Below are 27728 nucleotides of genomic sequence, written 5' to 3'. Positions count from 1 at the left end.
TCCTCCCCCAGCTCTTATGCAGCTGAGAACAGAGGGAATGTTATCACTTATAAAAAAGGATAAAAATTTATTTATTTTTATTTATTTATATCTATACAAAAATGTTTTGCCTTTGATTTCTATGTTACACTGAATGGGTTGTTTTATAAGGTTAGGGTTTACAATCACTTTAAAGAGGAAGTAAACTTCCTCTACAAACATTTACCTATAGAAAAGCCTATAATAAGGCTTACCTATAGGTAGTATAAATATCTCCTAAACATGTACCGTTTAGGAGATATTTACATGACATGCAGCCAGTGACATCACTGGCGCATGCGCTATGAAGGAACGGCCACCCGTGGCGTTCCTTCTGAGCCCTGTGCCGTGAAAGGCGGCTCCCGTGCGCATGCGTGGGAGTGATGGCCAATCACAGTGCCTGAGCACTCAAACCCGGAAGTAACTCCAGGGAAAATGGCAGCGGTGACACCGATGTGCAGGCGCCGCTGTGGGTCTTCGATCTAAGGTAAGTATTACATAATGAGCTAGTATGCTATGCATAATAGCCTATTATGCCTTTCTCTTACAGGTTTTTTTTTTTTTTTTTTTTTTTTTGGGGGGGCTTACAACCTCTTTAAGCTCATCTCTTCCAATGACCTTCCTTTTCAAGATGATGGATGCAGAATATGACTTCAGAGTCTAGTTTCGAGTCTCAGCAGCAGGCATACTGTAGGTGCCTATTGGTCACCATATCCTGCCTGCACATCCAGAATTGTGTATGTAGGTGCTTTAATCTTTCCTGCCATAGAATAATTAAATGCTATTATTTGTTTGATAAATGTTTTACATTGCTTGTTACTCAATATTACTGTCTATTGACTATACAGAAAGCTCCCTATCCTAGAGCACTTGTGACTTTCAAATGGATTCTAACTGATGTATTTAAATATTTGTTGGTGACAACCTCATGTAACTCACCTGAGTCTCTGATAGATAGATCCTTATACCCCGGTGTGTCCAGAGATTCATGTTCCCAGCTCACTCGTACTCTGAATTCTGGATCCTTCAGGAGCTCCTCAGGAATTGTGACCTCACTGCAGACACTAGAAGTCCCATCAGGAATATCTGTGAATGTCTCTGTGGATGGTAAGGCTTGTTGTGGCTCCCCCACTCCATGTGTCCATCTGATTGTGATATCTCTAGGGTAAAATTTCTCCAGAGTGACCAAATACTTTAGCTTCCCAGAGACAAATAAACTTTGTGATACTTGCTGTAAGAGCTGAGGCTTGGCTGAAAAGCATTAAATACAAACATATAAAGCTATAAAAGTAAACCACACAACAAAAGGCACTAATTTCATTACTGGATGTACTCTAATGATGAGTGGAGAAGGTTTTCTGTAGCCATTTGAGAACTGAAAACGTGTCTTGGAGTCGCTACAAAATGCCTTCAGCATTACAGAACACATCCAGTTTAGTATTACTAACTACTACTAGATATACTATACTGTAGTATATCTACCTGGCAGAAACCTGACTAGTTATGAGATGAACTGCCCTGGTTGGTTTTCTATTTTCTGGGCTAATAGGCAAGGGGGTGTCAAAAATAGCATGGATCCTGACCTGGGGACGTTTACCAATGCAAAAAAAAAAAAAGTCCCCCAGAAAATCTATACCAGACCCTAATCATGCAGATTGGCTGGCTAGGAAAGGGGATGGACAAGAGTGCAGCTCAAGGGTTGACTGGCAACTTTTGGCCCAGGGACCAAGTACAATCCAGAGGCCCATGGTGCAGTGACTCAGCCCCCCATCACTCTCCCTCTTACTGGCCTCCTCCTGACCCCCATTCCAGGCTGAAGCTCCGCTTCAGGTACTCTCTACTGATCGAATCCAGGTTCCCCACCTGGCCAGCAGGGGCCCAGTCCACCCCATGTGGGAGCAGATTCCCTAATCCATGACAAAGACCTTGTTCACTCAGGACATATTTATGCGTACCCCATGTCATGGCTGTGTTTACCCACATGGAGTTTACTGCTAGAGACCATAGCCACTTGCAATAATCACATGCTACAAATCTGATATGCTGGCTGCGATGGATCGACTTGGGTACAATCAGCCTGCCCATAGATCCTTACTGAACTGGCTGAGATTCCAACCATCAATGGCCAGCTTAAATCTTTCCTTTAGTACACTACATGTAATTCTTTACCTTTATCTCACATAAAAATACCATGGGAAATCATTCTTCTCTGCCTGACACTACTTTATTAACCACTTAAGCCCCGGAAGATTTTACCCCCTTCCTGACCAGGGTTTTTTTTGCGATTTTTTTACTGCGTGACTTTAACGGACAATTGCGCGGTCGTGCGACGCTGTACCTAAACGAATTTGACGTCCTTTTTTTCTTAAAAACAGAGCTTTCTTTTGGTGGAATTTGATCACCTGTGCGATTTTTTGATCATGCGCTATAAACAAAAAAAGAGCGTAAATTTTGCAAAAATAACAATATTTTTCAAATTTTTTTATATGAAATTCACAAAAAAAAATGTAACAATCAAAATGTTTTAACATTTTTGGCCAATTTGTTTTATGCTACATATGTTTGGTAAAAAAAATCGCAAAAAACATATTTTGATTGGTTTGCGCAAAAGTTATCGCGTTTACTAACAAAGGGAAAGATTTTTGTCATTTTTGGTGTTTTTTTTTTTAATGAGTAATGGCGGCGATCTGCGATTTTTTTGCGGGACTGCGACATTGCGGCGGACAGATCGGACCCTTGACTGACATTTTTGACACTTTTGGGGTTACCAGTGACATTACTGCAGTAATCAGTGCTATAAATATGCACTGTTACTGTAAAAATGACACTGGCAGGGAAGGGGTTAACTGTATTGGAGAGGGAGGGGTTAAGTGTGTCCCAGGGGCGTGTTTCTAACTGTGATGGGACATGGCTACTACATGGGTCCTACATAGTAGAACCGTCTGATCTCCATTTTTACACAGGGGAGAATGACAGGCGACTTGTTTACATAAGCCGCCTGCCTTTCTCCCTCTCTACCGACGATCACATTGTGACCGGCGGACATCGGGTCCACCGGTCACACGCGCTCGCCCGCTATTGGCTCACAAGCCGGTGACAGGCTAGTGACGTATATATACGTCACTTTGCCTGGCCGGGGCTTACCGCCGCAGTATATGTACTTGCGGCGGTCGGCAAGCGGTTAAAAAGGACATGGCATTGGTGATTGGGTGGTCATTTTCTTGTTTTAAAACTATTGCACCATTAATGTCCAACAGTGTACAAAAGCCATGAATGTATTAATAGAGACTCCTCACCATAAATAGCTTTGCAGTGAAATGTTTTCTCTTTCTTCCATTTCCCACATCTATATCTACAGATGAAGGTCACATCTTTGTGTTTGGCCACACTGGGCCTGAACTTCAGTGAAGAGTCGTAGTTTGCTCCATCTTTGCATGGTATGACCCCATACTGTGTGTCCATCAGTCTCTCCTCTTCCTCCTTATCTCCTCCATGGGACTCTGGGATCTCATAGACTTGTCCTCTTCTCTTTGCCAGCCATGTGACACTCGTGTTCTCTGGGCAATTGACATCTCTACAGTATAGAGATGTTTCTTCTCCAGATATCAGCTTGGTAGGACCTTCAATGTCCATTACTGTGAAAGTATCTGCAAATTCATTGATTACAAATGCTCTCAGTTAATACTTCCATTGCATGAACACATCAGCCGTTATCATGCTTTCAAACTTTACAACCGTGCCCAAAATTACACATTACAACATGCAAGGCTGTAAACACATGCACAATGACTTACATACAGAGACCAATTATGGTTATTATAGGTAAACTTGGCCATCGCCTAGTCATTTCTGCCCCACATTATCAACTGATCTCCACTGTCCATTCAGCATCAGCTGTTCTAATGTTGTAAATGTCACTCCAATTATCCAACATTCTCCAAAAATTCTCAAACAAACTGTAATGAAATATATGTAGCCTCCCCCTATATAGGTGCTAGGCTAGGTAAATGTAGTTCTTGGCTCACCATAGTCAGTTGAGCTGTGTGTGATTATTCTGGTCTGTTTTGGGTTTCACTTGCTGCAGGGTTGGCCGCTTTTCTTGTCTGGAAGGAAAAGGTTTTGGAAGAAAGAGCTGGGAGAGTCAAATCAGAAGCTGCATATTTATGCAGCCCTGGACAATCTTTGGGAAGAGATGCCCAGATGGTGGCTGGGAGTATGTATAAATAGTATTGGGGCCTGGAGCAGAATTGTCTTGTCCTAGGAGGAGGAGATCAAGTTAAGGGTCCTTAAGTTGCTGCTAAAATTACTGGAGTATCTCACAGTTACCCTAAATCTATCCAAATTTAAGTTGTAAATGAGTATGGGGTACTATGTACCCCTACTCATTCCCCAACAAAATGCAAAATGACCAAAAGTGGCCTTTGGTTTTTATTTACTTTGGCCATGTTTTTGGGGATGGGTAGGGGTACTACCATACTCATTCACATGGGGGGGGGGCAGGATCTGAGTACCTCTTTGTTAAAGGGGGATTCCAGATTCCAATAACTCACCCCCCCCCCCCCGCACTCCCACAGCCACCAGGCCAGGGTTGTTTTGAAGAGGCCCTTGTCCTCATCAATATAGGGACAAGGTGCTTTGCTGAGGAAGAAGTCACCCCTGGTAAGGCACCCCTTATGTTGAAGGCATGCGGCCTGGTATGCTTCATTTGGGGGGACCGCATGCTTTTCCACCCCCTTTCCTGGCCAGCCAGTCTGCATGCTCATAAAAAGGGTCTGGTATGGATTTCCTGGAGGACTTCACACTTTTTCTTTTTTTGAGTGAGGCACCCCATTAAAATCCATTCTGTACACAAAGGTCCTGGTATGCTATTTGGAGGCGGAGGACTGTACACATTTTTTCTACATTCTCGCTGTAGGATGTGCTACAGCAAAAGTGTCATTTGTAAAGAATAAAAAATGATACAGTTTATATTGGCGGCAAATTATATTAAAAAATAAAAAAGTCTAACTCCCCCCCCCCCCCCCTGTAATTCACAACCACTGGGCCAGGGTTGAGGTCCTTGTCCTCATCAACATAGGGACAAGGCGCTTTGCCTGGGGTCCCCCCAGCAAAGTATTTCCCGATCACTCTCCCTACCTTTTCCTGACCTTTCAGGCTGCATGCTCAGATAAGGGTCTGGTATGGATTTTAGGGGGAAACCAAAGGGCCTGTTTGGATCAGGGGGGACCTCCATGCTGTTTTATTTTTTTACATTTTTTAATGCCAGCTCTTCTATTGTTTAAATTCTGCTGTCAGCAGGAAATCCTGCTGACAGCGGATAAGTCACCGGCTGTCAAGGATGCTGTGGGTGCCGACTCCTTAACAACCAGCTATTCACTGCTTGTTACGGCAGCTGCTGTTAAAATACCGCAAATTTTTACTAATAAAATACAGCATCACTTCAATAAATAGCACATGCAGTATTTTAGTAGTGTTTTTTAGTGAATTGCAAGAAAAAAAAAAAATAATTTGAAAAGCTATGTTCTATTTTACCACAAATAAACCACAAAAGAGGTAGATAACGTTTCAATAATTGAGCCAGTTTTGAGTAAGGACCTGGCTGTGGACTTTTGGGTGTGCATGTGCTGTAAGGGAACTAAATGCCAGAAGTTGCTATATGGACTGCTGCTGTGGGGTCCCTGATATTTTTTGTATGCTTAAAGTGGAAGTATTGTTGCTTTTTTTACCTTTTACTTACAGATAAGCCTATAATAAGGCTTACCTGTAGGTATAATTAATATCTCCTAAACCTGCAAGGTTTAGGAGATATTCGTCCTGCATGCAGCCGCTGAAACCAGCGGCGCATGGCCTCTGAAGGTCCGGCGGACCTGCAGAGCTCTTTGCCGGCTCCTTGCCAGAAAGCAACTCCCGCACGCATGCGTGGGAGTGACGTCATCGCGGCTCCTGCCACTCACAGCGCCGGTGCCCCTGAAGCAGGATGAGACGCCAAGGGAACATGACAGCTCCCTCAGTGGTGATCGGGTGACCGCGTCGGGGCTTCGTTTTAACATAAGTATTTCATAATGAGCTAGTATGCGACGCATACTAGCTCATTATGCCTTTGTCCTGCAGGGTTTTTTTTCTTTTTTTTTTCGGTAAAGATACAACCGCTTTAATTTACACATTTTTGTTTACTAGATCGTATTGAAGTCGATTTAAACGTTTGGATCATCTAGACTTCGTTCCTACCTGTGGGAAGTTTTGAGACATTCATCTATATTCATAGATTAATTTTTGGTGAAAGTGAATTGTGGGTCGGGTTCATTGTCTTTGGAGGAAACCATAGAGATGGGTGTGTTGATTAAGGTTGTTTTTATATACCATTTTACTCTAGATCCATGATTTGTATTCTATCTATTCTCCCATTTTTTTGGATTGCGTTTGGTCTGGTTGTTATCGGCTCCAACCCCTCTATGCTGGAGAACTTTGTCATTTTTCACGATATTTATTGGTTGCAGATGTATGAGCCCGTGTAGATGTGACTGCCATTGTTGCTCTATCTGTACTTTCGGGCTATTGATTTTGAGCACTGCCTACTGACATTTGTTCTCCTCCATGATGGGCCTACATGTGTATCTCAATGAATACTGTACTGTGATATATGATATATTATATTTTTCAACAAGTGTTATTTCGTTTCTTTTCAATTTATTAGTACATTTTGTGGATACGATTGTAACACTTTTTTATTCCTTCCATTTGTATTGTATTTTCTCTCATACATTTATTTTATTTATTTATAACTTTTTCCTTTTTTTTCAATGTCCCTTTTTGGTCATTCATTAGGTTTTAAAATGTATGTCTTTATCTTGGGTTAGGAATGGATCATCTGACAGCTAATAAGTGTTAGCTCTGATGGGTGTGCACTTAAATTGTGGACTGCCCGATGCTCCCATTGTAGTGAACAAGCACATTCACAAGTGTGAAACTTGTCTACCTTTTCCATGTATCCTGTCCATATTTGGCTTGTGCCATAAAGGACTTCATTTTTCTAGCAGCTGGTGGTGTGCGGCCAACCTTTCTTTTATCTCTACTAGTCCCGTGGCGAGCCAAGACCAGCACCCACGCTGTGCAGTTTTTGGATTGCTGACCTGAGTGGTGGCTACATTCCCCTTCAGTCCCCAGCCACTTCCACCACCATTATCACAGCAGAGCAGAGAGCAGAAGACAGGCCGAACAGAGACCGAGAGGCACAGTAGCAGTGGAGGGTGGGAGCTGCCCGAGACAGCTTTCCAGATTAACTAGCAGATGATTGGAGGGTGGGAGCTGCCCAAAATAACTTTTCAGATTAACTAGCAGGTGATTGGTTGTTAGGACACAGAACAGTCTTAGAAACCAATCACAAACTTGTTAATCTGCAAAGTTAACTTCGGCAGCTCCTGTTCCCGCCCTCCATCCAGTGCTACTGTGCCTCTCGGTCTTGGTATGTCTTGACTTCCGCTCTCTGCTCTGTGTACCTTTCTAAGGTAGCAGAGTGAGGGGGGCAGAGGACCTGACTCTGAAGGATAGGGGAATGGGGAATACTTAATGTGAATGTACAGAGAGCTCTACTTTGGGGGGTTGATGTAAAAGGGCAAAACAGAAAACGCTACTGCCGGGGGAGGGGGGTAATGTAAAGGGGACATAAAAGACTAAAAACTACTAGGGGGGTAATATAAACTGGCAGAGCGCTCTACTGGGGGGTGAAGTAAAGGGGCAGAGAGCACTACTGGGGGGGTGGGAGGCGATGTGAGAGGGGCAGAGGACACTGCTGTGGGAAGGAGGTGATTTGAGGGGGGCAGAGGACACTGCTGTGGGGAGGAGGTGATTTGAGGGGGGCAGAGGACACTGCTGTGGGGAGGAGGTGATTTGAGAGGGGCAGAGGACACTGCTGTGGGAGGATGGTGATTTGAGGGGGGCAGAGGACACTGCTGTGGGGAGAATGTGATTTGAGGGGGGCAGAGGACACTGCTGTGGGAAGGAGGTGATTTGAGAGGGGCAGAGGACACTGCTGTGGGGAGGAGGTGATTTAAGAGGGGCAGAGGACACTGCTGTGGGGAGGAGGTGATTTAAGAGGGGCAGAGGACAATGCTGTGGGGAGGAGGTGATTTGAGGGGGGCAGAGGACACTGCTGTGGGAAGGAGGTGATTTGAGGGGGGCAGAGGACACTGCTGTGGGGAGGAGGTGATTCGAGAGGGGCAGAGGACACTGCTGTTGGGAGGAGGGGATTTGAGAGGGGCAGAGGACACTGCTGTGGGGAGGAGGTGATTTGAGAGGGGCAGAGGACACAGCTGTGGGGAGGAGGTGATTTGAGAGGGGCAGAGGACACTGCTCTGGGGAGGAGGTGATTTGAGAGGGGCAGAGGACACTGCTGTGGGGAGGAGGTGATTTGAGAGGGGCAGAGGACACTGCTGTGGGAAGGAGGTGATTTGAGAGGGGCAGAGGACACTGCTGTGGGGAGGAGGTGATTTGAGAGGGGCAGAGGACACTGCTGTGGGGAGGAGGTGATTTGAGAGGGGCAGAGGACACTGCTGTGGGGAGGAGGTGATTTAAGAGGGGCAGAGGACACTGCTGTGGGGAGGAGGTGATTTGAGGGGGGCAGAGGACACTGCTGTGGGGAGGAGGTGATTTGAGAGGGGCAGAGGACATTGCTGTGGGAAGGAGGTGATTTGAGAGGGGCAGAGGACACTGGTGTGGGAAGGAGGTGATTTGAGAGGGGCAGAGGACACTGCTGTGGGAAGGAGGTGATTTGAGAGGGGCAGAGGACATTGCTGTGGGAAGGAGGTGATTTGAGAGGGGCAGAGGACACTGGTGTGGGAAGGAGGTGATTTGAGAGGGGCAGAGGACACTGCTGTTGGGAGGAGGTGATTTGAGGGGGGCAGAGGACACTGCTGTGGGAAGAAGGTGATTTGAGGGGGGCAGAGGACACTGCTGTGGAGAGGAGGTGATTTGAGGGGGGCAGAGGACACTGCTGTGGGAAGGAGGTGATTTGAGAGGGGCAGAGGACATTGCTGTGGGAAGGAGGTGATTTGAGAGGGGCAGAGAACACTGGTGTGGGAAGGAGGTGATTTGAGAGGGGCAGAGGACACTGGTGGGGAGGAGGTGATTTGAGAGGGGCAGAGGACACTGCTGTGGGAGGATGGTGATTTGAGGGGGGCAGAGGACACTGCTGTGGGGAGAATGTGATTTGAGGGGGGCAGAGGACACTGCTGTGGGAAGGAGGTGATTTGAGAGGGGCAGAGGACACTGCTGTGGGGAGGAGGTGATTTAAGAGGGGCAGAGGACAATGCTGTGGGGAGGAGGTGATTTGAGGGGGGCAGAGGACACTGCTGTGGGAAGGAGGTGATTTGAGGGGGGCAGAGGACACTGCTGTGGGGAGGAGGTGATTCGAGAGGGGCAGAGGACACTGCTGTTGGGAGGAGGTGATTTGAGAGGGGCAGAGGACACTGCTGTGGGGAGGAGGTGATTTGAGAGGGGCAGAGGACACAGCTGTGGGGAGGAGGTGATTTGAGAGGGGCAGAGTACACTGCTCTGGGGAGGAGGTGATTTGAGAGGGGCAGAGGACACTGCTGTGGGGAGGAGGTGATTTGAGAGGGGCAGAGGACACTGCTGTGGGAAGGAGGTGATTTGAGAGGGGCAGAGGACACTGCTGTGGGGAGGAGGTGATTTGAGAGGGGCAGAGGACACTGCTGTGGGGAGGAGGTGATTTGAGAGGGGCAGAGGACACTGCTGTGGGGAGGAGGTGATTTAAGAGGGGCAGAGGACACTGCTGTGGGGAGGAGGTGATTTGAGGGGGGCAGAGGACACTGCTGTGGGGAGGAGGTGATTTGAGAGGGGCAGAGGACATTGCTGTGGGAAGGAGGTGATTTGAGAGGGGCAGAGGACACTGGTGTGGGAAGGAGGTGATTTGAGAGGGGCAGAGGACACTGGTGTGGGAAGGAGGTGATTTGAGAGGGGCAGAGGACACTGCTGTGGGAAGGAGGTGATTTGAGAGGGGCAGAGGACATTGCTGTGGGAAGGAGGTGATTTGAGAGGGGCAGAGGACACTGGTGTGGGAAGGAGGTGATTTGAGAGGGGCAGAGGACACTGCTGTTGGGAGGAGGTGATTTGAGGGGGGCAGATGACACTGCTGTGGGAAGAAGGTGATTTGAGGGGGGCAGAGGACACTGCTGTGGAGAGGAGGTGATTTGAGGGGGGCAGAGGACACTGCTGTGGGAAGGAGGTGATTTGAGAGGGGCAGAGGACATTGCTGTGGGAAGGAGGTGATTTGAGAGGGGCAGAGAACACTGGTGTGGGAAGGAGGTGATTTGAGAGGGGCAGAGGACACTGGTGTGGGAAGGAGGCGATGTGAGAGGGGCAGAGGACACTGCTGTGGGAAGAAGGTGATTTGAGGGGGGCAGAGGACACTGCTGTGGAGAGGAGGTGATTTGAGGGGGGCAGAGGACACTGCTGTGGGAAGGAGGTGATTTGAGAGGGGCAGAGGACACTGCTGTTGGGAGGAGGTGATTTGAGGGGGGCAGAGGACACTGCTGTGGGGAGGAGGTGATTTGAGGGGGGCAGAGGACACTGCTGTGGGAAGGAGGTGATTTGAGAGGGGCAGAGGACACTGCTGTGGGAAGGAGGTGATTTGAGAGGGGCAGAGGACACTGCTGTGGGGAGGAGGTGATTTGAGGGGGGCAGAGGACACTGCTGTGGGGAGGAGGTGATTTGAGGGGGGCAGAGGACACTGCTGTGGGAAGGAGGTGATTTGAGAGGGGCAGAGGACATTGCTGTGGGAAGGAGGTGATTTGAGAGGGGCAGAGAACACTGGTGTGGGAAGGAGGTGATTTGAGAGGGGCAGAGGACACTGGTGTGGGAAGGAGGCGATGTGAGAGGGGCAGAGGACACTGCTGTGGGAAGAAGGTGATTTGAGGGGGGCAGAGGACACTGCTGTGGGAAGAAGGTGATTTGAGGGGGGCAGAGGACACTGCTGTGGAGAGGAGGTGATTTGAGGGGGGCAGAGGACACTGCTGTGGGAAGGAGGTGATTTGAGAGGGGCAGAGGACACTGCTGTTGGGAGGAGGTGATTTGAGGGGGGCAGAGGACACTGCTGTGGGGAGGAGGTGTTTTGAGGGGGGCAGAGGACACTGCTGTGGGAAGGAGGTGATTTGAGAGGGGCAGAGGACACTGCTGTGGGAAGGAGGTGATTTGAGAGGGGCAGAGGACACTGCTGTGGGAAGAAGGTGATTTGAGGGGGGCAGAGGACACTGCTGTGGAGAGGAGGTGATTTGAGGGGGGCAGAGGACACTGCTGTGGGAAGGAGGTGATTTGAGAGGGGCAGAGGACACTGCTGTTGGGAGGAGGTGATTTGAGGGGGGCAGAGGACACTGCTGTGGGGAGGAGGTGTTTTGAGGGGGGCAGAGGACACTGCTGTGGGAAGGAGGTGATTTGAGAGGGGCAGAGGACACTGCTGTGGGAAGGAGGTGATTTGAGAGGGGCAGAGGACACTGCTGTGGGGAGGAGGTGATTTGAGGGGGGCAGAGGACACTGCTGTGGGGAGGAGGTGATTTGAGGGGGGCAGAGGACACTGCTGTGGGGGGTTGATGTGAAGGGGGAAGATGACACTGCTTTGGGGGGGAAGTTTGATATGAAGGGGGAAGATGACACTGTTTTGGGGGGGGAAGTTTATGTGAAGGGGGGTTCAGAACACTGCTGCAAAGGGGGCACAGGCCAATGACATAAGATCGGGGTTGTGATATAAGAGGAGTGGGGCTGTGAGGTGAAGGACAAGCATATGATTTGGACCTCTGCCTGAAGATAATTTTACAGATCTGACCTCCGTGAATATTAATTCAGTACCCCTGCACTAGACTGAGCCTGTGCTGTCAGTGTGAGTTGGACTGGGCCCGTGTGACTGGCTGCCTCTGTACTATACTGGGAGACCTGGGTACATTCTCAGCAGCCCCGACAGGGGTAAGCGCTACAAATGTAATATATTGCAGTTTACCAATTATTGTTTTTTCCCCTCTGTTTTCACCTGGCCATCTGGCAAATAACAAACCTCCTGTATTAGAGTGCCCCCAATCTGGATAAAAGAGCACAGGGGGCATTCTGGACGGCAATATTGTCAGTCTGGGGGGGGAGGGGATGCAGATGCACTAGCAGATTTAGATATACTAACAAACTGAAGCCAAACTTAAGCTAACACTTTATATGCAATTTCTGTAAACAGTTGTATCCTTTTGGGATAAAGGATTCACATAAATAAATAAATGGTTTGTCTCAACCCTCTAAGAACGTTTGTTCTTTTGAAAAGCAACAGACATACTGGCTGGATCACCAGATGAAAATAAAAAATAAGAAAGCCTAAAAATGAAAACAACTGCAGCCATCACAGCTAAGCGCCGGTTCACATTGCAGCGACGCTACTTCGCACCGCGACCTCCGAGGTCGCGGTGCGAGCAGCGCACCGCGACCTCGGAGCGGCCGCCACGCACTTCATAACATTGAAGTCTATGGCGGTCGCCTCCGGGTCGCCCCAAAGAAGCTCCGGACCCTTTTTCTAGGTCGGAGCGACTTGTGTCGCTCCTATTAGAACGGGTCCGCAGCTTCCCTATGGGAGGCGACCTGCCGCGACCTGTGAGGCGACCAGGTCGCCTCACAGGTCGCCCTAGTGTGAACCGGCACTAAGAATTGGTAAGCTGCAATATAATAAATGTTTGCTTTTGGGTTTAATACTGGTTTATTTAATGAGTGGTTCAAGTTGTAGATTCATTCATGGGGAAAGAAAAATTTGTCTTTGGCAGCATAAACATCCAATACACAGTATATATTGATATATTTATATATATATAGATATATATATATATCTATATATATATATATATATATTTTCCATACCTGAAAGTACAGCAATTTGAAGAGTTATAACGAGTATTACCTTTTCCTCTGTATTTTAGCATCCACAAAAGAATTCCGATCCCAGTTAATATTATCAAAGGCAGACTAAAGCAGACCACAGAGACCGCAATGGATGAGGTTTCAATATCTGTAAAATAAGATAATGATAAAGGGAAAGAAAGTGTCTCCTTAACACATCCTCCATATAGGGGATTACATGACTTGGACAGGGCAGGAGCACCAGAGAACAATCTCACCCCCCCCCCCCCCCCCACCACCACCTATCCAATATCCCACCTAAACACTAATACACCAGGGTTACCTTTCGAATAATTTGGTCCCCAGCTTTAACCACTTAAGCCCCGGAAGATTTTACCCCCTTCCTGACCAGGGCCTATTTTGCGATTCGGCACTGCGTGACTTTAACGGACAATTGCGCGGTCGTGCGACGCTGTACCTAAACAAATTTGACGTCCTTTTTTTCCCACAAACAGAGCTTTCTTTTGGTGGTATTTGATCACCTGTGCGATTTTTTGATCATGCGCTATAAACAAAAAAAGAGCTTCAATTTTGCAAAAATAACAATATTTTTCACATTTTTTTATATGGAATTCCCAAAAATAAAAATGTAAAAATCAAATTTTTTTAACATTTTAGGCCAATTTGTTTTATGCTACATATTTTTGGTAAAAAAATTGCAAAAAGCGTATTTTGATTGGTTTGCGCAAAAGTTATTGCATTTACTAACTAAGGGAAAGATTTTTGTCATTTTTGTTGTTTTTTTTTTTTTTAACGAGTAATGGCGGCGATCTGCGATTATTTTTGCGGGACTGCGACATTGCGGCGGACAGATCGGACCCTTGACTGACATTTTTGACACTTTTGGGGTTACCAGTGACATTACTACAGTAATCAGTGCTTTACATCTGCACTGTTACTGTAAAAATTACACTGGCAGTGAAGGGGTTAACTTTTTTGAGAGGGAGGGGTTAAGTGTGTCCCTAGGGGCGTGATTCTAACTGTGATTGGCTGTGGCTTGAGCTGTAAGAACAGAGATCAACGGTCCTACATAGCAGAACCGTATGATCTAAATTCTTACACAGGGGAGACTGACAGGCGGCTTTGTTTACATTAGCCGTCTGCCTTTCTCCCGCTGTAATGGACAATCGCGAGTGGGGGGTCCATGAGCGAGCGGGAGCGTGCCTCCGGCGGCGCGCGCTCGCTCCCTAGAGCCTCACAGGCTAGCGACGTAGTCCTACGTCCCTTTGCCTGTGAGGGGCTGACCGCCGCAGTAAATAGTCGTGCGGCGGTCGGCAAGTGCTTAATTAAAGAAGAAGTATAGCCAAAGCTTTTTTTGGCCATACTTCCCTTGGGGGTAACAGGAATGAACTTATTTCTGCACTCCTGTGATCCAGATTTATCTGCTAAAGCCGCAACAGAGCTGGTCCAATATTGTCGGGATCCACCCAGATGTCGGAGCAGTCGGTCTGCTCAGCCTGTTTACAGCCAGGCATTCCAGGGGCAGAGCAGCCAGTCAGTGCCTGACTGTTACCACTCTCTGCTCACTAAAGACTGAGAACTGAGCGATCAACAATCATGTGATCGCTCAGTTCTCAGTGATAGAGCCAGCGGGGGGACAGCTGCTGCGTCAGTCCACATGGATGAGTATATTTGTTTTAATCTCGCATTTCGCTTCTAACCACTTCCCCCCGATGTTGCGCATATGTGCGGCCTCTCAGCGGGTGGGCTTTAACCATTTCCCAACCACCAGCAGTACATACGTATACTGCGGCCAGTCAGCTCTATCGCACGAAAAGAAGTACCTTACCTACCTTACAAATCCCTACTTACACAGGGGGAGCCAATTATCAGGTCCCACAGACGCAATGTCTGCCGGCCACCTGCGATCGCTCCCCATAGAGACAGAATGGCGGTCTGGCGATATAAACAAGGCAGACCTCCTGTCTGTCACAGATTAACACAGGGATCTTGTTTTCCTGCTATTTAGGAACATGAATCTCCGTGTTCATCCAGGTGAGTTAGAAAGCACTTCCTAGGGACACACTTAACTTTGATCACCCCCTGGTGTTATCCCCTTCCCTGCCAGTGTCATTATTACAGTAACAGTGCATATTTATAGCACTGATTACTGTAGTAATGTCACTGGTCCCCCCAAAAGTGTCAGTTAGGTGTCCAATCTGTCCGCCGCAAAAATCGCAGATCGCCGCCATTACTAGTAAAAAAATAAATAAAAAAAATAAAAATTACATAAATCTTTCCCCTAGTTTGTAGACACGATATGCAATGCTAAAAACCATATAAAATCTCAAATCCTTAATAGAAACGCCTGAGTAGAATAAATTAAAACTTGCGTGATAACTAATGGCGGATGGGTGGGGGATGTATAGTCCAATGTGCAAGATACTAACCAATAGGGATATTAAACCAACCTGATGCGCAGGTCAAAAACGCATCATGCGATGAAAAAGTAATAAATGATAAATTCGACCAACTCTCAAAATGATATACCGGAAGAAAAAGATGGGCTAATATGGAATATAACAATAGCAGACTGGATTAATGTGTTCCACATAAACTCAAAAATGATGTGCTAAGTGAATATACCATATGAGTATAGCAAATAAATATTCAAATAATGTTCATAAATAAAATTCATATATAAAGTCCCAGTGCCGAAAATATACAAAAATTGATGAATAACGTGAATAAAATGTTCCAAAATAGTTCATAGGAAATATATATCATAAAAAATAGATAAATATTTGTGCTGATAGTTCATAAAAAATAAATAAAGAATTATTTGTGCTGATACGTGCTTAATAGTCCATGGACATATATTTTCTATTAAGGATTTGAGATTTTATATGGTTTTTGCATTGCATATGATTATTTACTGGGAGTAGTGCCGTTGAATTAGCGCCGATTCACTTTTTATATTTCATTTTAGCAGTATTGGTGATAATACTAGAATTGGCTGCTGATGATCTAGGAGTTTGTCCTATATTGTATATAGAAATAATTATTATTATTTTTTATATTTTATCATTTATTTGTGATTTTACTGAATTTATCCACATTCTCTTCCTCTGACTCCCTTCTAATTCTAATACCGGATTGGCAGCACACAGATCCCCCTCTTTATCAACAAACATGTTATACTTATCTCCTCTGTGCAGTAGGTTTTGCACAGAGCAGCCCGGATCCTCCTCTTCTCGGGTCCCTCTTCTTCTCTCCTGGCCCCTCCCTCCTGCCGCCACAGCAAGCACATCACCAAAGCCGAATCACAGCTCCCTGTGTACATTCTGACACTGAGTCTCCGACCCCTCTCTCTCCTGATTGGCTAGCTGACTTTGATTGACAGCAGCGGCAGCCAATCAGGAGAGAGAATCTCGGACAGCTGAGACAGTCGTGGACATCGATGGACAGAGAAGGACCTCAGGTAAGTGATAGGGGGGTGAGGGAGGCTGCTGCGCACAGAAGGTTTTTTTTATCTTAAGACACAGAATGCCATGAGATAAACCTTCTGCCTTTACAACTCCTTTAGGTATCCACATATAAAATACTCTTGCGTGCTGCATGCAGAGACCATGTGGTATGCTGCACAAGGAGGCAGTAGGCAGGATGGACTGGAGGACAGCTGTGAGCACAAGCATGGACCCACATATACAGTATAGCTATGTTGGGGACGGAGGGGCACATATACAGTATAGCTGTGCTGGACTTTGAATGAAGACTCCTATAGGAGAAGGAAGCTGAAGACTGGGGTGGTGGGGGGGGGGGGGGGGGGGACTGTCAGTGAAGCTGGAAGTGCTCGGGGGTCTCAGCTCACAGTCTACAATCATCATAGTACAGGGAACCACACTTATGCCTCGTACACACGCAACGATTATTGGCCGACCGATCGGCCGTCTTTGTTGTGTTGGTTGGAATGTGCTCTAGACTGCACACGAATTTTCTCGGCCAACAAAAATCTACTTCAGAAGTGATGTCATGTGATGATTTACTTTTCGTTTGTTTTTTCTTCTCTGAGCATGCCCAGTCTTGCTCATCAGATTTTTGTCTGCCGAAATCTGTACTGACTGACCGAAAATCGGCCGTTGTGTTGACGGCCAACAAAAATTTTATAGCCTGCACACCAGATTTTATTCGGCCGAAAAGTCGGAGTCGGTTGTCGAAAGCATCATACTAACAAGCCGAAAATTCACGGCCAATAATCGATGCGTGTGTACGAGGCATAAGTCTACGTTTTCACTAGTGGCACCTGCACTACTTTGATGCAACTTTGATCCAGAGAGTATAAATTTGGATCAAAGCCGCACTCTCAATCACACAGTTATCAGTGTAATAACAATATGTATTTCATTTGATGTCAATGGTCTCTGATTCACCAACACTTAGAGTCCATTCAGACTAGTGCGACTTGTCAGGCGACTTGGTCGCCTGACAAGTCGCGGTTGGTCGCTTGCCATTGAATAGTACAGGACCTGTTCTAATAGGAGCGACACAAGTCGCTCCGACTTAAAAAAAAGGGTCCTGTACTACTTTGGGGCGACCTGGAGGCGACTTGCATTGACTTCAATTATATGAATGCCGAGGTCGCCCCAGCAAGTCGTGTCGCCCCTGTCTGAATGGGCTGTAAGTGGTTTGTTTGTATGTAATCCCTGTAATCGATACATTTGCAGGACAGCTTGTTCTTTTAAAAAGTAACAAACATACTGGCTAGGTCATCAGATGATAATAGAAGAAAGAAAGTCTGAAAAGCAAAACTAATCCAGCCACCACATCTAAGAATTGGCAAGCTGCAATATAATAATGTTTGCTTTTGGGTTTAATACTGGTATAATTTTTAAAAATGTTTAAAACGAGGAGTGGACAATTATTTATACCTTCATATATAAGCTGGAAGTCCTTCTGCATAGGTTCTTGTAGAGAGTCATGTTGGACTCTACAGGAGAAGGTCTGGTTCTGGTCATCATTGGTCGGTGTGATTGTCATGGTGCTGTTCACCTGGTATGTTTTATCTTTATACACTTGTGGTTTTCCCATGAACTGATTTTCCAGGACCTCGCCCTTTCTGTACCAAGTTATCCAGATATCTGGAGGGAAGAATCCAGTGGCCTTACAGGTCAAGGTGCTCTCTGTATTCTTCTGGACCTTCGTATTAGGTATGGATAATAGGGGTCTGGCTGCAGGGAACACAGATACAGTTTATGAAGTGGTATACTGTATATTCATTATATATATGTAGCCCTCTGTTGGGGGGTATAGGAAATGGCCCTCCCCTAGCAGGATATTGCATTAAAGCTGTAGGTAAATAAGAGAATCAGAATCTTGGAAGAGTAGGATTCATAATAACATTGGCAGCAGAGGCGTACCTAGGGTCTCCAGCACCCTTGGCGAAAAGCTGTATCGGCGCCCTCCCCCCCACCCCGAGAGAGAGAGGGTTTGACAGAGAGAGACAGGGGGGTTTGTCAGAGAGATGGGGTGACAGAGAGAGAGAAGGGGGTGACAGAGAGAGAGAGAGTAAGAAAAGGGGGTGACAGAGAGAGAGAGAAGGGGGTGACAGAGAGAGAGAAAGAAGGGGTGACAGGGAGAGGGGGGGGTGACAGGGAGAGAGGGGGGGTGAGAGGGGGGGACAGGGAGTAAGAGGGGGATGACAGGGAGAGAGAGGGGGTGACAGGGAGAGATAGGGGGTGACAGGGAGGTGACAGAGAAAGAGGGGGTGACAGGGAGAGAGGGGGGTGACAGGGAGGGTGACAGGGAGACTGAACGGAGGAGCGGTAAGTCACTGCATCTGCTACACTACACTGCCAGTGATTTTGCGCCCCCCCTCAGCCTGCGCCCCTGGCGGGCGCCATTCTGGCCAACCCCACGGTACGTCCCTGATTGGCAGTGCCTCCACCCAGGACAAGGCCTCTGTGAATAGAGGGGGTTCACTTCCTGGGAAATTATTCAGTATTCCAATCAAAGAACTACTGTAACCAGTATATAACATTAGCCATAAGCATATAGATGCATACCAGTACAGAAATAATGCAAACTTTATATATGAAGAGAATAATAATAGTACATGCATCCAATGTACAAACAGGTTTTATCACCAAAGGTCTGGAAACGAGTGCCCATATACCCGGGTATATACACAGTAGTTATTAATAGAGATACCTCCAGATGAATGTTGCAGCCATTTAGAGGGGCCCCTGAGGATGATGTGACATCTGTCTTTGTGTTGGAGACCTGAAGATAAGATCAGCGGTCACTGGGGTAGCCTCCAACTTTAGTCTGACCAGCCTGGAATGGTCCTTTTCACCGACAGAAACTGTGGTATGGCACTGGAAATGCGGCACTGGAACTCAGAGTTAGCCTATCTACTCAGTGCTTTAGTCCCTCCCTAGTAGTTTATGATAGTCTCTTCTGGCTTGAGGATTAGCATCATTGACCAAACATGTGGCTGAGACTTTCTCTCCACTTCTTCTTACCAGGATTTCAAACCAATAAAGCGGGGGCAGGAAGTGCATGTATAATTTTACACTGTATCACAGCAGCTAACGCTAGAAGGCAGCAGATCCCTACATATGTAATGGTGAGAAATCAGCCAAAGGATTAGACAAGGAGCAAAGAGTAACTTTGCGCAGGGGTGTACCTACAGGGTCGCAATTTTGACTCACCCCCTTCAGGGCTGTGTGGTCCCCCTGTACACCTGGATAGGAGAGACAGCGGGGGCAGCATATAGAGAAACTGATCCCTTCCGTTTTCCTACTGCAGCCGCTGAAAGCCTGCTGCTCTCCTCTCCCTCCCGCAGGCATTTAGCGACTGCAGTAGGAAAATGGAGGGGATCAGTTTCTCTACATCTCCAGCGTGTTCAGAATCCAGGGAATTTTCAGAACCCATGGGATTGTAGAAGCCGACTTGAGGGAGTCAGCACCTGCCACTGGAGATGGACTCTGCTCTGTATACTTTTTAGAAACTCTCATACACAGTAGGGCATGTATACAAACTTGTTGGGTCATGTATCTAAAGTCAAAATTATTGTTTGTTTTTGTTTATATAGAGTAGGAAAAAGTTAAATGCTGCCTTTGTCCTCACTAAGGAGATTTACTCCCCACTAAAAAATAATAAATATTACATGGTGATCTTACAACGTGGTTCGATGGGGACTACACATGGCCGCTATAATACTCATGGTCCATTATTGTCACCATCTGGAAACCTGCCCTAATAATAAATAAATGTCATCTTTTCATATATATCTTTCATTGAAATAGTACCTATTGATCCTACCAGCTCTTTGTTCAGCCGCTTACTGTTATGGGGTGACAACTAAACATCAATTGTTTTCTTGTGTTGTTGTGTTGTAAGACCTTTACAGAAAGCTGCACGTAATGCCCCTGAGTCCCATTTGGTCTCAGCCGCCAGGGTACGGAACTCAATAGCATACTGTGCCACAGTCCTGTTACCTTGTTGTATGTCCAAAAGTGGGCACTCGGCTGCAGAAGCTCTATCCAACTTGTCAAATACAGTCTGAAGAGAAGCCAAAAATCTATCAGCATCTTGCAACACAGGATCATTGCATTCCAGGTAAGGAGAGACCCATGCCAGGGCTTTCCCTTTTAACAATGAAATTACAAATATCACTTTGGCAGAAGAAGTACTGAAAGCCCCAGGGTTGTTGCAGAAGTGCAAACGACAAACGTTTAAAAAACCTCTGCAGTCCTCGGTGTCACCACCAAACTTTTCAGGTAAGGGAAGTTTGAGGGGCACAGAAGAGGTGGGTTGGATTGGAGCAGAAGTCTGGACAGATACAGAGGAGCCAGGCAAACAGGATTTTAGCATAGCACAAAGTTCATCTAGCTTAGCGTCCAGAGAAGAAATATGCTGTTAATGAGCTCCAATCAATTGCCCCTGATGTGTAAGCACCTTAACAATCTCAGCAGGGTCCACTGACATTATGGCCCGTTTGTTATGTTAGGTACGTGTTAGGTAAAGTCCGAAGTGGAGTTTGAGTGCTGAGGATTCAGGCGAAAACGTAGTCAGAGATCAGGCCGGCAACAGATATCCAAACAAAGCAACAAAGCGGTATCCAAACGTAATCCAAAGAATGGTCAGGCAGGCAGAAGTCATACACAAGCTGGAGGTGAAGTACAGATTCGGCAGGCTGAAGAGGGGTCAAGAATACAGGCAAAAGTTCATACACGAACGTCTATCAAAGAGCAAGCAGCACACCCAGGAAGATATTCCAAACAAACGGGAATTGAGGAACAGAAAGTGCTGCTTTTTGAAGGCTGAGTAAATTGTACATTGTTCACAGCTGGTTAAATTGCACATTGTTTGCAGCTGGCAGCAGGTGGAGCTAGTGAGTCCAAAAGTAAAGCATCAGGCTGGAAAACTCCAGAGCTTCTTTGTGGCACAACAGATAAGGCTGCAAGCTATGGAACAGGGAACCTCGTGGTTCAAGGACACCTGGGTACATGACAATTATGAAGCCATAAAAACAGGTACTCACAAGCATAGAAGATATCATGCACAAAGATAAGATCCCTGATGTAAAATGGGCAGGACACCCTCCTCTCCGTACTGCTGGCACTCCAGATGTCACGGTCTGATAGTGCAAGCCGAGCCGGCGGTACGGAGAGGAGGGATCTTATCGTTGTGCATGATATCTTCTATGCTTGTGAGTACCTGTTTGTATGGCTTCATAAATCATTAATAAACGGTGTTACGCTAGGGCGGTTGTGCGCTCTGTCCTGTTGTTTTTTCATACATGAGCTTAGGCATGGTCCACCTTTGTCACTATCAGGAAGCCGCAAGGGTGGACTGGGTTGAGGAGCAGGGGGAAATTACCCCCCCGGGCCACTCTGATGCCCTGTAAAAAGGCCGCACCGCTTCCGCTGCAGACATGCCTTAATGCTTCCTAAAGAAGAGGAGTAAAGTGTCTCACTGAGTGCAGGATGAGGACGAGGACAGAGCTCAGGTCACACCCCCTCCCTCCGCCATTGATGTGTACGCCGTTTCCAGGCAGAGACCAGCTCTGTGCCCTACCAGAGACTTTCCTCCCCTAGGCAGCCCTGACGGAGCAGGCCAGTTTGGGAACCCAGAGTGCAACAGGCGCTGTCCAGCCCGAACCAATCAGTGAGCAGAGAGTACCTTGAGTGGAGCTTTAGCCTGGAATGGGGTTCGGAAGGAGGCAGGGAAGAGGGAGAGCGGGAGTGGGGCCGAGCCGCTGCATCATGGCCCCCTGGGAAGCCAGACCAGAATGATAGTGTGCAGCTGATGTTAGAGTGAGTGCATGTAGACAGGAAGTGGCTTTAAGAGGCTGGCAGAGATCAGCAGCACTAAGAGGAAAAAAAATGTGAAAAAATATTTTATGGATAAAAATGGCTTATGATACAAAGTTCCTTAGCGAACTTAAGTCAAGTTAGAGATCAGATCTACTTCATTCTTTTTGTCAATTGTACAGCAATTTCCTCCAAAAAGGTAAATGTGAAAGCAATGTTTAACTCGACATTTATCATTGTTATTTAGTAGGTGCTCTTACCTAAAACTTCAAATGAAATCTCCTTCTCCTTGGTTTCAGGGCTGTAGATAACGGTACACTTATAGATCCCCCCATCAGAGATGGTCACATTGGATATTTGTAGTGAGACGTATCCATCCCCCAGAGACTCCACATTGAGGGACATCCTGGGATCTTGGGTGGAGAAGCCTTTGTTGTTGTCATATCTCAGGATGACTCTTCCCTGGAAACTCCACAATATGGCTAAAAAGTTTAAATCCAGTGGCTGTTTATCAACTGAGAAGATGCAGTTAAGGTCAGCGTCTTTGGTGAAAAGGGCCCTTTGTATGGAAGGAGCGAAGACATCCAAAGCTGCATCTATTGGGATACACCAACAGATAAGTATAAGTAAAAAGTAAATTTAGATAAAAATACCCCCGGGACAGTCAGGGCTAGTACATTCCACAATGGATAGCCTCTGTACGGTCCCGTGTTGCACTTACCTGTTAGATACTTACCTTGAAAATTTCTTCTCCAGCGCTGCCATCCCAGGTGTGGGCAGATGAAGCCAGCGCGTCCTCTTCTGCGTCCTCTTCTCCCAGAATGCACTGCACTGGCCCCGCTCCTCACTTCCGATGCGGGCGCATCATCCCTCCACAGCTTCTGGGCATGCCCTGAAGCTGTTTAGCAGGGAATGAGGCATCCGCACCGGAAGTGAGGAGCGGGGCCAGTGCAGGCGCATTGATTCCTGGGAGCGATGACGTTCAGCTCCCAGGAATCATTGCAAACCGGAAGTGACGGCGCGAGCCGCGGCCACAGAGGGAGGAAGTGGAGAATAGGTGAGTATTTCTTTCTACGAATACAAGGTGAGTAAAAAAAAAAAAAATCCTAACTATTCAATTCCTTTTCAGCTGAAGAAGAGCAAGCGGATGGGCACAAAATCGATTAGGTCGATTTTGTGCCCGAAACTCCGCTTTAAGAAATACATGAGAGCTCAAGGAAAATTAGTATGTGCTGCCGGGGAGACTGAAGGAAAAAAAAGTATATAAAATATAGTGTATGCAAAGTCAGAACCTTTTGTTTCGTTTTGGATAGCATTTGGGAGGGTCAGAAACCCTGTCAGATTTCTGTCTCCATCTCTGTCCATGTTGGGGAGATTTACCTCAATACTGGTCCTTAATTTAGGTAAATCCAAACGTTCTAGGTTGTTACCCGAACTGGTGGTGAGAAGATATCTTCCAATCAGGATACTTGGAGACATCCCTTTAATTTGGAAAGACTTCCTCTTACTTCCTGTTGTGTCTGTAGGACAGGAAGTGAAGGAAAATCTCCCTGACAGGACTCATAAATAGAGATGGCCTTGCGGTTCACCCGGGGTCGGTTCGCGGCGAATTTTGCTTGTTCGCAAATTCGCAAAAAGTCGGACTTTTGCCGATGTTTGCGAAGATGTCCGCGCCGCCATTTTCTTTTTCATTCAGAAGAACTTTGACCCATGACACAGCCGTCAGGTGGAATGGGACAGCCAAATGAAACATTCCAGCACATGGACAGTCCCCCTACCCTATAAATAGACCCGATCTGGCGGCCATTTCACCTTCCGCTTTCTGCCAGTGTAGGGAGAGGTCTGCTGTGCTCGTCAGGGAGAGTTTGCTAGACACAAATAGCGCTGTGAAGATCCACAAAAGTCCTTTCCAGGGCTGGTATTTCGGTATAGGTCTGGTATCTTTTGATCTTAGGGAGAGGTATCCTGTGGTTGCTGTAGGGGCAGTTAGAGATCGGCTGCAGTCACACACAAATCGCTATGTCAATGTCCACCAAAGTCATTTAAAATGCTCCAATGTCATTTTAGGGTATATTACAGTCTCTTTACTATAGGGGCAGGTATCCTGTGGTTGTCACAGATGTGTGAATGGACCCTATATGTATTAGACAATGTATTTACCGGCTGCTGTCAGTTCTGGCTGATTTATGAGAAAAATATATATATTTTTTGCTGTAAAAGAAAAAAAAAATTTAGGGCAACTTTTTCAATTGCAATACTTCTGTTATGACATTGTCCATGTGCTGGGACTATTTGTGCACAGCTAGTACGTCTTTTGTGGCTGCAAATATGACCTAAAGGTTTTCAAAGTTCGCCTCTCATTAAAGTCAATGGGCCCCGCTTGAACTCGCGGTTCGTGGACCTTTGAGAAAATTTGTGGCTGGCGTTCGCGAACCGCCCCGGCCGATGTTCTTCCATCACTACTCATAAAAATAAATGAATAACAACCTTACAGGGATCATAATCATTTTCTACTCCAGGGGCGTCAAACTAAAATGTAATCGTGGGCTGCATCAGCATTACATTAAAGGCTGGTTGTACCTGTAGGATTAAATGTCTAGAGCACCCCACTCCCCCTTACATCAGATGTCAAGAGCATAGCCCCCACTATCGAAAGTCAAGAGCCCCCCCTCTCCCTTTTCATCACAGTGCAGTCCTTTCCCCGTGTCAGCTGTGGGTCTGCTAAATTAGTTAGTACACGCTTCATATCAAGCGCACCTTATTCTTTTTCCATTTCACATTACTCCACCCAGGTTGGAGTTTCGGTAGCAGCTGATAACCCCATCTTTTTTGTTTGCGCACCTTTTTTCACAATTTAACAAATACTTATTACCTTAGAAAGTCCCAGACGAAATTTGAAAATATATGGCGGTCTTGGCTTGCTTCACCGGAAGTGGCACCCCCAACTTGTTCTTGATTGTTACGGCAACTAACATTATCTTATAGCAGCTCAGAGATTGGTAGAAACTAGCTAGGATGGTTGCATATTTACAGAGAATAGCGCACACATGCAAAATAAATGACTATCAAATATAAAGGCAATCAATAAATAAAAATGGGGATTTAGTCCCACCATATGGCCATATCATGCTCAAGCACATCGCTACGTCAGAGTACCCCATTGTCAGTGGTTCCTACACTATCCATAAAAAAAGGGTGAATCCAGCCTCTAAACCATTGGAGATACTTACTCCTTACTGGGAGAGATGTGCAACCGCCAGCTTTAGAAATGCATGTTCAGGGTGTGCCCCCCCCCAGCTCTTTGTTTCTTAGCTAGGACGGTTACTTATTCTACGGTTATAGGTTACTTGTGAATTATAGCTTTGATTCCAGGAGGTGAATGTAGTGGAAAGTTACATGCAGACTAGCCTTTTTACATGTTCTGTTGTACTTTGGAAAGTATTATACCATATCTGTACACTGTGCACATTTTGTTTGCTGACTTATTGGATTTCCACTGTACAATTTCCTGTCTGTGCATTGTATTGCCTTGTATTACCATTTTCAATAAAGCCTTTCTTGATTAAAAAAAGGACTGTTTTTTTTTTCTTTTTTAAATGTAACTAAATTATTGAAACAGAAAATTTAAAAACGTACAAATCCACTGTAGAGAGAGAAAAAGGCAATATTCCCAGAAAAGTCATATCCATCATCCCTAGTTTTTGTGGAATGGGTGCACTCCACCCCATTGTGCCAATTAATGAACAGTCGCATGAATTCTTTCAGTGCAGAAGAAGTGACATGCTCAGGATCTCTCTATGGTCTCTGCCTTTAAAAAGAACATTTCAATATTCACTTTTATAATAAAGAAGTCATTATACTCACACGTCTGCCATAGAAGCATCGGAAACAAGGCCTTGACGCCGGACATTTTTGGGAACACGGGCCTAGTGGGGAGTTCCATCAATTATAATATTATCACTTTCACTTTCCAAGAGACAGGAGGGGCGAGGAGTGGGGACACCTGCTCTTCAAATCAAGATCTGTCATTCCGGAACACTAGGGAGTAGGGAGAACTTCTGCAGCCGAATGTAACAGGCAATGAGACATCTATGCTGAATAAAGAATCTTGTAATTATTTTCAAAGAGAATGCTTAAAAATATAGATATCATAGATTTTTTTTTTTTGTTTTTTTTTACATTTTCCCCTAAAAAATAAACCATTCCATTTCCACGAAATGTTTCTTAAATTTGCAAATGAGAATTGAACCCATATTACTAAAATGAAAAGTTGGAGTACAATACCATCGACTTTTCTTATGTAAAAAAAAAAAAATTCTATAAAGTAAAATTACACACCCAAAACCACAAGACTAAACACAAAAAACACACAAATTTTGCATCTTGACATGCTACCATTTTGTATAAAGAAAATCATATTGTGATTGAAAAAAAAACATTTCTAAGCCGTAATATGTTTTTCACATGCTGGCTTTTACTGGGGTGAGGCTCAAAGGTAATGATAGACTAATGTGAGAAGTTTTGATTTATCAAGGGTTTTGGTTAATTTTGCTTGAAATTTAAAGAGCCCAAACTTAGAGGAAAATCCTACTAAAGTCTATAAGGTAAGGGGGGAAATTTCTTAAATTTTGACCATTTTTAGGGCTAATTGGCAAACTACTGTAAAAGAAAAAAATGGGGGAGTTTGGCCATTCATGTGACTTTGAGGGATTGAAAATATGCAAATCCTTTAAATAATGTGCTTTAAGAGATACCTTAAAGCTGTTTGTGATGTTACAGAACAATATGATTTTCATAGTCTCAGTGACATTGTACACTGGCAGTGCCAATTTGGCTGTAAAAATTAGCCAGGACCATTAATATTGAACCCATAGGATTTTCCTTGAACCAATCCTGATCCTCATCCCTACTCAAGAACATAAAGGAGGATATGGATACAAAGAACAATAATACCGTCCAATCTCTTTAAAATAGTTTGGCAAGAATAATGTTACATACAATAAATAAAATTCTCAAGAATAACCTGTTCCCGCCATCTTATGCATACAGTGCCTTGAAAAAGTATTCACACCCTTTGAAATTTTCCACATTTTCTCACGATACAACCAAAAACGTAATAGTATTTTATTGGGATTTTATGTGAAAGACTGACACAAAGTTGCACATTATTGTGAAGTAGAAGGAAAATAATAAATGGTTTTCAGTTTTTTTTTACAAATATCTGAAAAGTGTGGCGTGGATTTGTATTCAGCCCCCTCCCGGGTCAATAATTTGTAGAACCACCTTTCGCTGAAATTACAGCTGAAAGTCTTTTTGGGGATGTCTCTACCAGCTTTGCACATTTAGAGAGTGACATTTTTGCCCAATCTTCTTTGCAAGATAGCTCAAGTTCTGCCAGATTGGATGGAGAGTGTCTATGAATAGCAAATTTCAAGTCTTGCCACAGATTCTCTATTGGGTTTAGGTCTGGACTTTGACTGGGCCATTCTAACACATGAATATGCTTTGATGTAAACC

At 45.6% G+C, this 27728-nt stretch overlaps 1 protein-coding gene across 1 annotated transcript in view; it reads right to left on the bottom strand.

The window, feature by feature from the left end:
* The window catches only part of LOC309558540 (uncharacterized protein), a 553938-nt gene that overhangs the window by 116891 nt on the left and 409319 nt on the right, over nt 1–27728 (bottom strand). The window contains exons 7-11 of the mRNA XM_082261619.1: nt 22472–22807; nt 17823–18122; nt 12956–13063; nt 3315–3665; nt 958–1269 (exon numbers count right to left, since the gene is read on the bottom strand). Of these exons, the coding sequence (XP_082117745.1) occupies nt 958–1269; nt 3315–3665; nt 12956–13063; nt 17823–18122; nt 22472–22807 (1407 nt within the window). The remainder of the gene's footprint in view (nt 1–957; nt 1270–3314; nt 3666–12955; nt 13064–17822; nt 18123–22471; nt 22808–27728) is intronic.

Source organism: Pelophylax lessonae (genome assembly GCF_965119305.1).
Source record: "Pelophylax lessonae genome assembly, chromosome: 6".
Classification (NCBI taxonomy): domain Eukaryota; kingdom Metazoa; phylum Chordata; class Amphibia; order Anura; family Ranidae; genus Pelophylax; species Pelophylax lessonae.
Note: the sequence above shows the minus strand (reverse complement) of the source record. Positions and strands in the feature narration are given on the sequence as shown.